The 13,976-nt window shown below is 38.1% G+C and overlaps 2 protein-coding genes across 2 annotated transcripts in view; both read right to left on the reverse strand.

The window, feature by feature from the left end:
- The window catches only part of myo15aa (myosin XVAa), a 51,586-nt gene extending 39,199 nt beyond the window's left edge, over nucleotides 1-12,387 (reverse strand). The window contains 10 exon segments of the mRNA XM_048192169.1: nucleotides 29-190; nucleotides 288-401; nucleotides 516-579; nucleotides 785-888; nucleotides 1,533-1,623; nucleotides 2,138-2,212; nucleotides 2,380-2,489; nucleotides 2,727-2,790; nucleotides 2,871-2,953; nucleotides 12,113-12,387. Coding sequence (XP_048048126.1) covers nucleotides 29-190; nucleotides 288-401; nucleotides 516-579; nucleotides 785-888; nucleotides 1,533-1,623; nucleotides 2,138-2,212; nucleotides 2,380-2,489; nucleotides 2,727-2,790; nucleotides 2,871-2,953 — 867 coding nt within the window. The 5' untranslated portion in view covers nucleotides 12,113-12,387.
- Nucleotides 2,984-10,721, reverse strand: LOC125269282 (serine/arginine repetitive matrix protein 2-like). Its single transcript, XM_048192181.1, has one exon. It carries the CDS (start codon nucleotides 9,144-9,146, stop codon nucleotides 3,720-3,722), a length of 5,427 nt encoding a protein of 1,808 aa, XP_048048138.1. The 5' UTR covers nucleotides 9,147-10,721; the 3' UTR covers nucleotides 2,984-3,719.
- Nucleotides 12,388-13,976: the final 1,589 nt, after the last annotated feature.

Raw genomic sequence — 13,976 nt, forward strand, 5'->3', positions numbered from 1 at the left:
ACATCCATTTGATTGAGTTTCATTGTACCTCATATCTCTCGAAGAAGACATTTCCTAAGTGGAGGATGGAAGACAGGATTCTGAAGATACCGTTCTGGTCTTCGGCACTGAAGTGAAGTATTTCCATGGCGCTGAGGAGCCTGCGGAAATCCTCCCCATCACTCTTGCCAACAATCTCACAGTCTCCACCCTTGCAACCAAATAGAGCATCCATGAAAGAGAACAGCCGTCTAGCTTTTGAGGCATTTTGTGCTATAATAATCTAGCTGATTAAACCAAGGCCTCACCTGATTGAGATAATAATACGTCTCGGCGTCTTGAAGGTAGAAAGACTGCTTCTGCTGTGAAGGAAGGCCTGCGAGCATCTCATAAAAAATGTGATAGTTTCTTTCATCTTTGGCCTGAGAGAGAAAAAAATAAGGAAATGGAGACAAAATTAACATTGTACTTATCTATAAAGAATTTGTTTAATTAATGATTATTTTAAATGTCTATATGAGCATTATGAACAGTACCTGAAACACAATCCTGGATTTTTCAAGTAGATACTGTGAGGTTATGGCACCGCTGATTATCCCTCTGTTTGAAGCAGGAAAAACAGACAAGCATTAATATGTAATTTGCAACTTTACCCATGTACTCCAACATACAGTCATTTTAACCAGCATCATGGTAATCTTGACACTGTTATCATCTTTCAGTTGTAAAGGTACTCCAAATAAGCGTTTCCTCTTGCAAGGTGTATCAATAACATAGTAAAGGGATTTGGTATTGATGAACTTACTCTTCCATAAATATTTCCATATATTTCCCAAATCGACTGGAGTTATCATTTCGTACGGTTTTGGCATTTCCAAAAGACTCTAAAAGAGGAGTTGCTTCGAGAATCTGTAGATTAAGCCATACATTAATGTGTGGACGTATCAATAACAATAAAAAAAACATGTTAATGTTTTTGTCCTGTTTTCATGTTAAACTATCTAAAGTAGTTACAGAGACTGCATGTGTTCATAGAGTGTATCTTGAACATATTTTTTCATGCTGCACTGGCAGATTTTTTTTCACTTGTTTCTGAACCTGTTTATAACATCAAAATAATCTGCCAGTGCAATAAGACAAAATGCAATTTTTTAAAGATACAATATATGACAGCAAGTCTTAATATTTACTATCTTCCATATAGCATTTCAAAAATAAATCAATTCCAAATATGAACAACACTTTTTTTTTTTTTTTGCTTTATTGTTTCTAGAAAGCATGTCCTTTTAGTTGGAGATACTTTCTATAGATTATTAAACACTTCTGATAAATACCTTATAGGTAATTAAAAAACGTTTGCACACTTGCGTATTACAAAGTGCAACAAGCCATGCAACATATAAAGGTTGCAAACAACAGAAGGCCACACAAAAGTACAATACCTCAATCTGTATCATGGCATATAAAAGTAAAATAAAAGAAAAAGATAAGTTATAAAATGTGCATGAACTGAGTTTAACAGTTTTCAAAGATCTCATTAGCTTAACTCATACCTGCTGTGTGATGTTCTGTTTGTGATGTATTGCGGCTAAGTACCGGAGAACTAGCTTTGTGGTCTCTGTTTTACCAGAGCCACTCTCCCCACTGAAAGACATTAAGCACATTTAGTCCACATGTTGACTGTGACTCCCTAAAGTCCCAGTTTAACTACTTAATTGGCATGGAATGCGGCTTGGCAAGCGAGGAACCGATTTTCTTGTCTTTTGCCATGCACTTAAGTAATGAGCGAGGTGTCTGATCATCAGACACAAGTGAAATCGAATGCTTGAGTGTGACTGTTGTTCCAGATACTTTGAACAGCCATGGGTGCATTTCACAGAGACATGATCTGCTGGTGCAATCATGGCCTAGACATCAGTAGTCTTTCCTTACAGGTATCTCCGTCAGAGCTAGGTTTAAAATGTTCCAGGCGATCAGCTGTGTCAAGTAGAACTGACACTGATGGCTCCATCAGTGTAAAAGACTACTTAAGGTGACAGGACGTAGATTAGCTATTTGAATTCTGTCATTTCTTTTAATTGATCTTTGCAAAACACATTATGAGTTAGGTTAGTTGAACAGTATTCAAAATAAATTAATAAAAAAAAATGAATCCTACCTGATAATAATGCACTGGTTTTCTTTGGCATCCATCATTTTTGTGTATGAGGCATTTGCAATAGCAAATAGATGTCTGCAGACACAATGGATAAGTTCAAAACATTTAAGAAAAAAAGTTAAATACAAGGAATTAGCCTAGCATTGATAAAAAGGTCATCTTGTAAAAGTATTGGTTAAATGCTACTTAAGTTTAAAGTAAAGGGTTCAAAGTATTAAGAATTAATTTATTAATTAACTTACGGAGGATTCTCTCCAAGTGCATGCCCTTTGTGTTGCAGAACCATGTCTGTTCCGTAGATGTTGAACATCTTGTAGGGATTAACAGACACCAGAATACTTCCGATGTAAGTCTTGGGGAAAAAAAACATTTTTTTTTTTTTTTATAATCTTTTTGATAACAGATCATTGATTATTTTCTTTTTTAAATTCACACAAAACTCTTTGTACTAAAATATTTACAGAATAGTAGTGTTTTAAATTTTAATTTTAATAGTGGTTTATGGATATGTAGAACATGGATAATACATTCATGTGTTTCTTTATGAATAAAAGCTTTCAATATGCAATGGACTTTGCAATTGACTTACATATATCAAATTGCGTTCAAACCTTTTCTTCAAATTCAGCAAAACAGCACCTTCATGCAGGTCCCTGGAAAAAGTTTTATTCTTTATAAAAGCACTTAAAAGTTTAACTATATATAGCATTCATCTTGTTCAATAATTTCATACTCAAGCTGTGTCATGTCCTCAAACCCATCCTCTTCTGCACGTTCACGATACACCATTGTGGGCAGACTTCGAATTGAGTACATCTAAAAAGTATTTCAGTAAATGAAAAATATTGTGTAAAACAATGTGTATACCAATTATGATATAAAGCCAGTACTTCACACTATAATTATAGACCTTAGTCAGGATAGACGCTATATTTAATTTTACATGGATGAAAATGAGGCTATGAGGGACAGACTTGAAAATCTTATTGTCTTTGCAATGGCATGCACTATTTTATTGAGTCTACTGAAAGATTTTTGGAAGGATGTTTAATCAACAACTGGCATGTTGTTAAACAATAGTACAATCCATTGAACACACTGTACTTCTATCCCTCACAGCATTGTTTTCATTCCTTTCCAAAATTAAATATGCTGCTACAGCTAAGGTCTATTGAAATGATACCTGTACGCTGTTGTGATAAAGCTGGCATGGCCGGGTGTATTTTGGTGCATTGTATATTTTAAGTATACACACATTTAAATACAGTACCAAATCATACATCCATCCACCCCTAGTCTATATTGTCTAATATCCAGTCAGTACCAAAGTCATAATATTTTCCTTTGATATTTCACATTACCCAACATTATTTTTGACCCATAGTTTTAAATCTAAATTTCAGTCTTTCTAATCTAATTTTTTAACCTGAAGCTTCAGTCATACCATAGCATTATTTTAGTGGCACAGATATTGTACTATTAGTTCTGTTTTGTTTCTACTGTAGAATAATTCCATAGGAAACATCTGGATAGCAATAAAAAGATGGGCAACATTTTCTTATAAAGAGTAACTATATGCCAGTTATGTTACCTTGTCATACCAGTTCCCTTGAGGTTCACCTTCTCTATCTGGTAGCCATGCAGGTTCTGTGCTATCTGTCTCTTGGCCAGGAAACACAGGGATGACAAAATTCTCCAGTTCTTCATCCCTATACATGGACCATTTTGTGAGGTTCTGAACAGTATGATGAGGGAGGACTCTTTCTGAAGACCATACATCATCTGGCTCATGAAGATCTATTATTTGATTTTGAGCCCAGTGTTCACCAGACTGACCCTGAATCTGAGGGGTCACTACTGCGTACCTTGGGTCCTCTGGAGAACGTCCCAGTGTTGACGGCAACTTGTAGGAGGCTTTGCGCAAGTTAACATTCGTCAAGGCATTTCCCAGATAGGGTGATTTGGGTGATTCACTTTGAGCTGGTTTACCTCTTGTTACGATTGATCCATCAGGCAGTCTGTAAGATGCTTTACGAAGGTTTTGGTTTAGAAGAGCACTAGACAGCATTGAAGGAGGAGCTTGCTCTTGTTTAGGATTTCTAAACAGGCCGGAGGTATTAGGTAAGCGATAGTTGGCCTTACCAACATTTTGCAATGCGCTTGACAAATGAGATGAAATTGATTGTTCTGGTTCCTGTTCAGAGCTCTTAGTCAAAAGTGTTCCATCAGGAAGTCTATAGGAAGCCTTACGAAGGTTTGAGTTCAGAAGAGCACTTGAGAGAAGTGGAGAGGGTGACTGCTCTACTGGTTGGTTTCGGGAAAAAAGAGCACCATCAGGTAGTTTATAGGCAGATTTACGTAGGTTAATATTCTGTAGAGCACTTCCCAAGTATGGTGAGGATTTTGTTGTGTCCACAGTTTGATCAGTGGTATTGGATACAAGTGTTCCATCGGGAAGCCTGTAACTTGCTTTTCGAATGTTAGGATTCTGAAGAGCATTGGATAGCAGTGAAGAAGACTGAGCTGGTTGTTCTGGCTCATTTCTGATTAGCGTACCATCAGGGAGCCTATAAGTTGCTTTCCGGAGATTGGGATTTTGCAAAGCATTTGACAGAACAGATGTAGTAGCCTGCTCTTTTTGGCCTCCAAAATTCCTAGATATTATTGATCCATCAGGTAGCCGAAAGGAAGCACCTTGAAGGTTTCTATTCTTTAATGCATTTGACAAAGGTGAAGAATAATCCTGTGCTTGTGCTTGCATGAAAGGAGTAGGACTCCTCTGTAAAGGAGAGGTATAGGATGCATTTCTTAAATTAGGATTCTTAAGTGCATTTGATAATACTGATGTTTGCTGTTCAGGTTGAGACATCACTGGAGCATATAAAGATGTATTTCGCTGAAGAGGTGAGATATATGAGGCACTGCGTAATTGAGGATTTTGTAGTGCATTAGTTAGTACTGAAGAAGATTGCAAAATGTTCTGTGGTGCCTGCTGAGCAGGCGTGGGAGAATATGGAGATGTGCTTCTTTGCAGTGGGGAAGTGAGGGAGGCATTACGTAGGTAAGGGTTTTGCAGTGCATTAGAGAGCATTGAAGAAGAACTCTGATTGTTTACCTGAACCTCTTGAGGTGCCACCATAGAATGAGGAGATGCAGACCTTTGCAAAGGTGAGCGGTAAGTGGCATTACGGAGAAGTGGATTTTGTAATGCATTTGATAAGGCTGGAGAAGAGCTCTGAGATAAACTTTGGTTGATCTGTGACATTGGGGATTTAAACCTTGGAAGTGGTGAACTGAATGAAGCACCAGCAAGATTTGGGTTCTGTAAAGCATTTGTTAGTAGAGGAGATGGCCCTTGTTCAACTCTCTGGGCAAATTCAGTTATTATCTGAGGCTGAGGAGTGCTACTCAATTGAAATTGTGATCTGAGTGAAGCGCGATTGATTAATTCATTATGCATAGCATTTCTCTGTGAGAGGATCGGCGATGGAGAGCGTACAGACATTGGTGAACCAGCTCTCACTGAAAGCTGAGGTGACGGACATGGTGTTGGAACATGTCTTACAGAGAGTTGTGGTGAAGGTACTCCTGGTCGTTTTATTGGAACATGTTGGGGAAAAGGTGGTTGAGCATTCATTACAAGAGGATGGTTCTGGCCTCTTATTGATTGTCTGAGAGGAACAGGACTTATTGGTACTCTCACAACAGGACGCCCTCTCCCAACAGGTCTGTGAAAACCTCTCTGCGGATTTGGTGTTCCAGGTGGAAAGAATCTCTTTGAGTCTTGAAAACCTGCCGGTCTGGATCCTTGTCTTGCAAACATGATGGGTGAGGATCTAGCACTCTGATTCAAAGCTCCTGAACTCATGGGTACATTATGGACTGGAGATCTGAACGGAGCAACATTTTGCATTTGAGGAGCGCCATGATGACTTTTTCTTTGCAAAATTGGATTAACAGGAGATGGCTTAACTGTTCCCATTGGCACTTTGTTGCCACCAAATCCTCTGAATCTACGTGTGGAGGAACGAGTTGGTAGATGTTGTGGGTCATGTTGAATTCTGCCAGAAAAAGCTGATGGTGATGGGGAAAGAGGTCTCTGAGATCTAGAGGCAAAGGGGGATATTGGTCTTGGAGACACAGGTCTTTGGGTGGGAGATGTGGCTCTGCGGGGTGGGTATGGAGAGCTCTCTTCTAGTGACTGTTGGCCTATTGTTGGAGACCGTGGAGGGCTCCTCCTCCGTAAAGATGGTTGTGGTGAAAAAGAATTTTTCCTGACAGATCTTGATGACATGAAAGACTCCTTGCTTCTACCAATTGGCCTGAAACGAGATTTTATTGGAGGGGCAGGACTAGCTTGGGAACTTTGCCTCAGTGGTGGTCTAGGTGAAGAAGGAGGACTTCTCCTTCTCATTGATCCTCGTGGAGACATTGGAGGACTCTCTCTTCCATTAACAAGAGGGGATGGTGCTCCAGAACCAAATGGCTTTCTCTGGGGTGTTGGGGATTTTCCTCTTAAGGAAGCTAAAGGTGACGCTGCTCGTCTGGACGGTTGTGGAGAAGAAGGGGGGCTAAATTTTCTCCTTTGAATGGGAGAGAACTGCCTTTGTGCATTATTATTGTATGATGTTGGGCTAAACATTCTAGACTGCCTTGGTGAGAATCTTGGATACGTTTCCTCATACATATCAGATCTTTGGCGAGGTATAGGGCTGATTCGACCTGGTGAAAAATTGCTTTGTCTTATAGAGAGCTGTGGTGAGGGGAGTTGGTGAAATTGTCTCAGTGTTGTTGGTTGGACATTTTCATGTCTCTGAAACATAGGATCTGGATAGACTAAATGGGGAGATACTGGTTCAACCATAGTGGGATCAAATCTCCTTACAGACAAAACTGGAGATGATGGTGTTGAGAGTGGTCCAAAATAATGTCTACTTGGGGCAGGTGACACTGGCATTGGAGACAAAAAGTGTCTTGCCTGAAGAACAGGCGAGTATGGTATTTGGGGTGTTCGGGTTAAAATGGGACTACCAGGTGGTATAAAAGATGCTGGTGCTTGCTGAATCAATACAGGCGTGGGAGAAAATGACCTTTGTACAGCTTCTGATTGCTGTGGAGTATATAAAGGAAAGTTCGTAGGTGAAGCAAATTGCTGATTTTCATATTGATCTGGAATCATCTCAAAATCATTCCTGGGGACTTGCATTGGATTTGCAATTTCAAGTTTTTCTTTTCCAAACAATTTTACTTGTGGTCTTGGGAATCTGAATGAATCCTCAGTCAGTATTCCTTCTGTTGGTATTTGTACATATTCATTAGCATACATTCCTGAGGGTTCTGTTGGTTCCATGACATCTTCCACTGTGTACATAAATGGCTGGTTAGCAACCATCTGAGGGTCAAGGTAAACTGCAGTGGTTTCTCCATTGTAGATGTACTGATTTGGATAGTAAACATATGGATAACCTTGATACATCATGTTGGCATCTGTAACACCATCATATTGAGTGTAATAATTTTGCTGATCACCATAATAGTCAAACTGTTCTGGATAGTATCCATAGTCATAGTATTCCACATCATTACCAGGGAAGCCAAATTCATCTTCTACAGCATAACCCATTTCATCATAGTATTCCATGCCATCAACAGGGTATCCAAATTCATCAGTTCTCTGGTGCCTGTAATCATAGTCGTTTCTATCGTCATAATAACCATATGGTTGTCTTCCATCATACTGATACTGGTCGTAATAGTCTTCATCAAAATAGCCATACTCATCCTCATACATAGGATCATAATAATCATTCTCCTCATCATAGTAGCCATACTCATCTTCAGGATAATCATAATACTCCTGATCATCTTCAAAGTAGTCATACTGATGTGGTCCTCTGAAGCGCCCCTCACCATAGGTGTCATGGTTCCTGCTCCTATAACGTCCCCGGGGGTTATTTCTGCTGTAACTACTTTGAACATAGTCATCTTCCTCATAGCTGAACTCACCCTCATCATATTCATATCCTCCATTCTGATAGCCATGATATCCCCCCACACTTGACCTGTCATAACGAACAGAGCGACCCAGTCTTCCAGATGTTTTGGATGAGATGAATTTGTTAGTTAGCCAGTTTGCTGCTCCTGATATCTTCCCAAGTGCCCATCCTTTACTTTTGAATTGTGCAGCTCCAGTTTTCTTTTTACCAAAGAAGCCTTTGAATTTGCCTCCTAGTCCAGAGGTTGCTGCTGCATTTTTATTTGCTTTTCCACCAATATTGAGTAACAAGAGTGTTCTTCCACCCTCCTCTTTTTTATTTTTGTCTTCTTCTGTAGCTTTTGACTTTCCAAAGCCTGAAAACAACTTTGATGTACTTTGTAATGACTTTGGGGTCATGCCTTTTTTCTTCTTGCTGCCAGATAGTCCCATGAAAAGCCTAGATGTGCTTTTTAGCTTTTTTGATTGTTTTGGGGCTGGCTTTGAGAATAATGGGGACTTTCCTGCAATGCCTATCATAGCTGAAGATGCCCCTTTCAGGTTTATGTCCTTCATTTTGCCTAGCTGAAGTTGTGGCTTCTTCTCTTCAGCGTGGAATCCTGCCACAACTTTAGATGCAGCCTTAATATTGGCACGCTTACCAGTTTTTGGATCAACACCTTCCTCCGCTGCTTGGCCACGCTTTGGCTTAGCTACAGCTTTCACTGCCATAGCTTTGGATGCTCCCTTCAGTGCAGCTTTCCCTTTCCCTTTTTTAGCACCATCATCCTCACTTTGCATATCCTCTTCATCTGCTGCCTCACTGTCCTCAACCTCACTCCTTTCCACGTCAGAGGCTTCCTCAGATTCACTAGGAGCTTGTTTGCCCTTTCCTTTCCCTTTCCCTTTAGGAGGCTCTTTGCCTCCCTTCCCCCCTTTCTTGTCATCTTTTGCTGCCTTTGTATCTTCTTTGGCTTCCCCCTTTCCCTTGTCACCTTTCTTAGGTGCAGCTTTGTCGGCTTTTTTTGGTGGCATTTTATCCTTTTCCAAAAGTCATGCTAATATACGTCACTCTATCAAAAATGGGTGGTCAGTGACACAAAACTCAAACAGTAATACAAATTTCCCATGTGGAATACAGGTTCAACGTAGCGTAAATGAGCATAAAGTGCAAGCAGATCTCTTTCATCACAAAAATAGTTATGAATTATGTCTAATAATTCTCTTGAGTGTAAGCCTAAGTCAAAATAATTTCCACTTAACACAAAAGCCAAAATGCTGATAGCTCCTTTTGTTCAGGACTCTACCTTACAGGTGTATTCCTCACATTTCAGAAATGTCCGACAGAGTCTTGTCCTTGGCTGTTGTGCTAATTTTGGCAAGAGATTTCCCACAGACAAAAGGCTCTTTATCTCAGGCATCCATGAATGTCAGCATCCCTTTTGTCATGTGCTACAAGCTTTTTCATGCCTTGGGAAAGTACTCCAGTTACACTTTTTGTCCTCTTGAGTTTTGCAGGTAGTGTCCTTCAAAAGCTCTAGATGCATGTGTCTGAAAGTTTGCGAGGGCTCCCCGTAATAGCTGCGAAGGGCACCTTAAATGTATCAACTACACTGACTTAGGGTAACATTATCTGTTTGGCTCATTCCTGTATAAATAATGCACGTTGGCTGAGCTGTTACTAAACTGTGTCTGAGGACATTTACAAAAAGAACCAAAATATGGTAATGATACTGACCGAAGAGGATTGTCTCCTCCATCACAGCTGAGGTGGGTTAAATGTTTGATATTATTAGAGTACCAAACAAATAAAATTATTGTAATTTGATACTGTCATTTTTTTAATTTTCTGATTTTAACTGAGCCAAGACTTTCAGCAGTGGCATTTTGATTCAAAGCAATGTTAATATTAACCACCCAAATAGAACTATCGGAGATGGTAATAATTTCATTGAATTTATATAACTACATTTTTTATTTGTTGAGTTTGCATTGTTTAGTCCAATAAAATTGAAAATGTGTATTATTTGTACAAAGAATAAATATATAGCTTGTAAATGTCCAGACTGACATGAAATATATATGCTTTATTGGCAGGATGACTTCAGAGAGTAATGAAAACAGTTAATTAGCACTTCTTTATCGTTTGACTATATTTTTATGAGCAGCAAAAAATCCAAACAGGCATCAACATTCATTATTTTGATGCTATCAACTCTCTGATACCTATGTATTTGTCAGCTCTGAAAAAAATTCAGTGGTTATCACAGACAAGAATCACAAATGTACATATTAAGCTGCGTGATTATGTCTCTGTTGACCACTTAATATTCCAAGAGTTCATGACACTGGTAGGGATTAATTGTTAATGGCTGGTCTGTATTCAGTTCAGTAAGAAATAATTAAATATTAATCTGAAAAGTTCTAAATATAGAGTGACCCCATTCATTGTTAACTTCAGATATTCGCCATCACATGCATATATTGCATATTTATGTGATAATGCATTTAGGTGATATTTAAACTGAACATTTTTTTTTATATGATATACATTTTTTTGTAATTTTCTTTGCTTGATGAGTTGGTTATTAATTATATATTATTTTTGCCTCTGAGGTGCATCAGCTATTCAGCTGTTATGTTTTGGAACAAATCCAAGAAGAGGATCTGGACTGCTTTCTGTCAAGGATGTCCAATCCATTTCCAATACACAACAAATTTGACTTCAACTGACAGCTGTCAATTTAATTAATAAAATGCAAAAATAAAGAACCAATATAACAAGTTGGTTTGTTCTTTGTCTTCATTTTAATACTAAATGACACTCTTAAAGTTAGTTTAGATTTTTTTTTTTTTTCAGCAGGATATATACAGCACTTCGTTCATTCATTAAATACATATTAGAGTATATATGGATAAGTAAAGAGAAGACTTTAACTTGTGTTTAGCTTTGTCTCCCTGGCGAGACGTAATGTATACCCCAAACCCTAAATGAACCTGTTTAAATCCAAGCCTAGCTATTCACCTAGGCCAAGTGCTGGGTAAGGTTACAATCAAGAGGCTTGGGAGAGGACTAGATTAAATTTCAGTGATGTTAGAAATGGTTAGAAGTTAGTTATGAATCTAAACATTGTCTCACACCTGAACATATAAATGTCAAACATCATCTTTGGCGCAATGAAATGTCAAATGGATGCAACAACAGCATCTTAACTGTGCAGTTAACCAATACTGTCCACAACCCTTTAAAGGGATAGTTCACCCAAAAATAAAAATTCTGTGATCATTAACTCACTCATGTTGTTCCAAACCTGAATTTCTTTCTTCTGCTGAACACAAAAGAAGATATTTTGAAGAATGTCAGTAACCAAACAGATGATGGGCCCCATTACAGAAGAAAGAAATTCATACAGATTTAAGGGTGAGTAAATGAAAACATAATTTTCAATTTTGTGTGAACTATCCTGTAAAATTGCCACTTTTCATATTAATGTTCAATTTATTGTTGTCTGTCTTGGGGTAAGAACTCCAAAGTCACTGAGGAAACTACATTTTTTTCTTACTCTGTAGCCGTAAAAGCAATGAGAAACCATGAACTGACTTAAACTGGTTAAACTGCCTCGTTACTGTGTCTAATTTAATGCAATTAGGCTACACCACACAAGTGCAATTTTGTCACACACAAGCAAACAAAGTGTTTGATTAGTGTAATGAACCTCCTTATGCTTGGTGATGCTAACCATTAATTAATAAATGATGAAGGGAAATCCTTAACAAGGCACCTGAGGTCTATAGAATGATCGTCAAATGTCCAAGATATACAATCACCAGATATTAAAAGAAATAATGAAAGGAATATATAATTATATACATAAATAAAAATATAAACAGCTTTATTATTTTTTTAAAAACTAGCATAGGTCAAGAATCATACGTTAAAATAAAAGCATAAAAAAATCCATTTTGATATTGTCATGATTGCGCCAGTAGTTGTAACTTACCTTGAAAATTGTTTTTAAAAAATCATTACATCCAATCCCTTTTCCAAAAGAGGTGCTCAATGGCTATATGCTGTTCATATAAGATCCATTCTCAGTACAATTAGAGTGCTGCAGTGAACTATGCTGGACAAATACATTATGTTCATATAAGGGCTGATCTATTATGTGCTTCATTTTCCAAACTGCCCTCTTTCAGATGTAAAAGCTGCACGCACACAAACAGTCCTTTTTACAAACTGCAGAGATGGAACAAAAGCCATGGTAATGTGACTTGTTTGATACCTGACTTGGGCGATATGCATTTTAGCATACAAAGCATGATCATATACCTCTGAGAAGCTAGCAGGTAAACAATTTCTATTGTTATAGAAACCACAGGCCTGTCTCTGTATGCAAACAAACCACCTCACTCCTATTACAATCTAATTTTAACAGGCAGTGGCTTCAGACATGTTTTAAAGATCTGCTCTTGCCTATCAGTTTTAGAGGTGAGAGTGCATCATCATAGGCCATTTACAAGTACTTTTTCATTAAAGCTCTTTCTTATTGTGGTTAAAACAACACTTATTGACTTATTTGAAAGTCCTGTAACATATGGGACACCAATAAGTGTTCAGTACTGTAGACAGTCAGCTGCCCTCAGGAAAACAAAAACTGCAACTTTACCGGTACAACAACTTAGCTGGAGACCAGTTTTAACATCAGTCAGAAATGTATTTGTACCTTGTCTCCCCCTAAAGGATACAACTTCAAGTCAGCATGAAATCAAAATTTTTCGACAATTCTTGTTTTTATGGAATATTGCAGTGTTTATTATAAATGATTTATACGTGCATGTCATTATTTTAATTAATGTGCCCTTGTAATCTTTAATCAAAATAACTTCCCCTCCCTCTTGCAGTGACATCTCTTCTCTGATAACGTGTTTACTGGCGCAGGGGTGGGACAACCTGTCACTCACATGACATCACAGCAATAGCAAACCACAACCATCCAATTAATTCCTGATGGACAAAAGTCCCGCCCTACATTTTGTTTTTTTTTTAGCTGATATTTAAAGGGATAGTTCACCCCAAAAATTAAAATTTCATCATCATTTACTCCCCCTGAAGTTGCTCCAAACCTGTATGAATGTCTTTGTTCTGTTGTACACAAAGGAAGATATTTGGAAGAATGTTTGTAAGCAAGCAGATCTCACCCCCCATTGATTACCATAGTAGGAAAAAAATACTATGGTAGCCAATTGGGGGTGAGATGAGATCTGTTTGGTTACTGACATTCTTCCAAATATCTTCTTTTGTGTTCGGCAGAACAAAGACATTCATACAGGTTTGGAGCAACTTGAGGGTGAGTAAATGATGACAGAATTTTCATTTTTGGATGAATTATCCCTTTAAGGTGCACTAAAAGTACACAATGTGTATCTTTAACCCTATAGACCCTATATTTTTGCACATTTTCTTCTGGTAATTCACCAGAGGGCAGCAAAAGCTCTTTAAAGAAGAGAGTTGAGATGAATGTCAGGTGTGAATTCACACTGCTGTTTGTAAGACCAGACAGGAACCTCATTGAATGATACTATCTCAGTTATCAGTTATACATTTTATTTTTTGTCAAAAGCACTTACTTTGCTCATTCTAATCATTTGCTATGGGTCATCTCAACATTTTCCATGATTTAAAAACTGTAGTCTCATGACTTATTTAAGACCTCTTAAAGGTGTAGTATGTAAGAATTCTGTCCGCTAGAGGCCTATTCAAAACAAAGACGAAGCTTGATGACGCCAAGTTTGAGCGCGGAATCTTGGGACATGTGGTCTCCACCTCAACGGCCGGTGCTAAATAATCGGGATAGGACTCGGGAA

This window comes from Megalobrama amblycephala, linkage group LG1, assembly GCF_018812025.1.
Source record: "Megalobrama amblycephala isolate DHTTF-2021 linkage group LG1, ASM1881202v1, whole genome shotgun sequence".
Lineage (NCBI taxonomy): Eukaryota > Metazoa > Chordata > Actinopteri > Cypriniformes > Xenocyprididae > Megalobrama > Megalobrama amblycephala.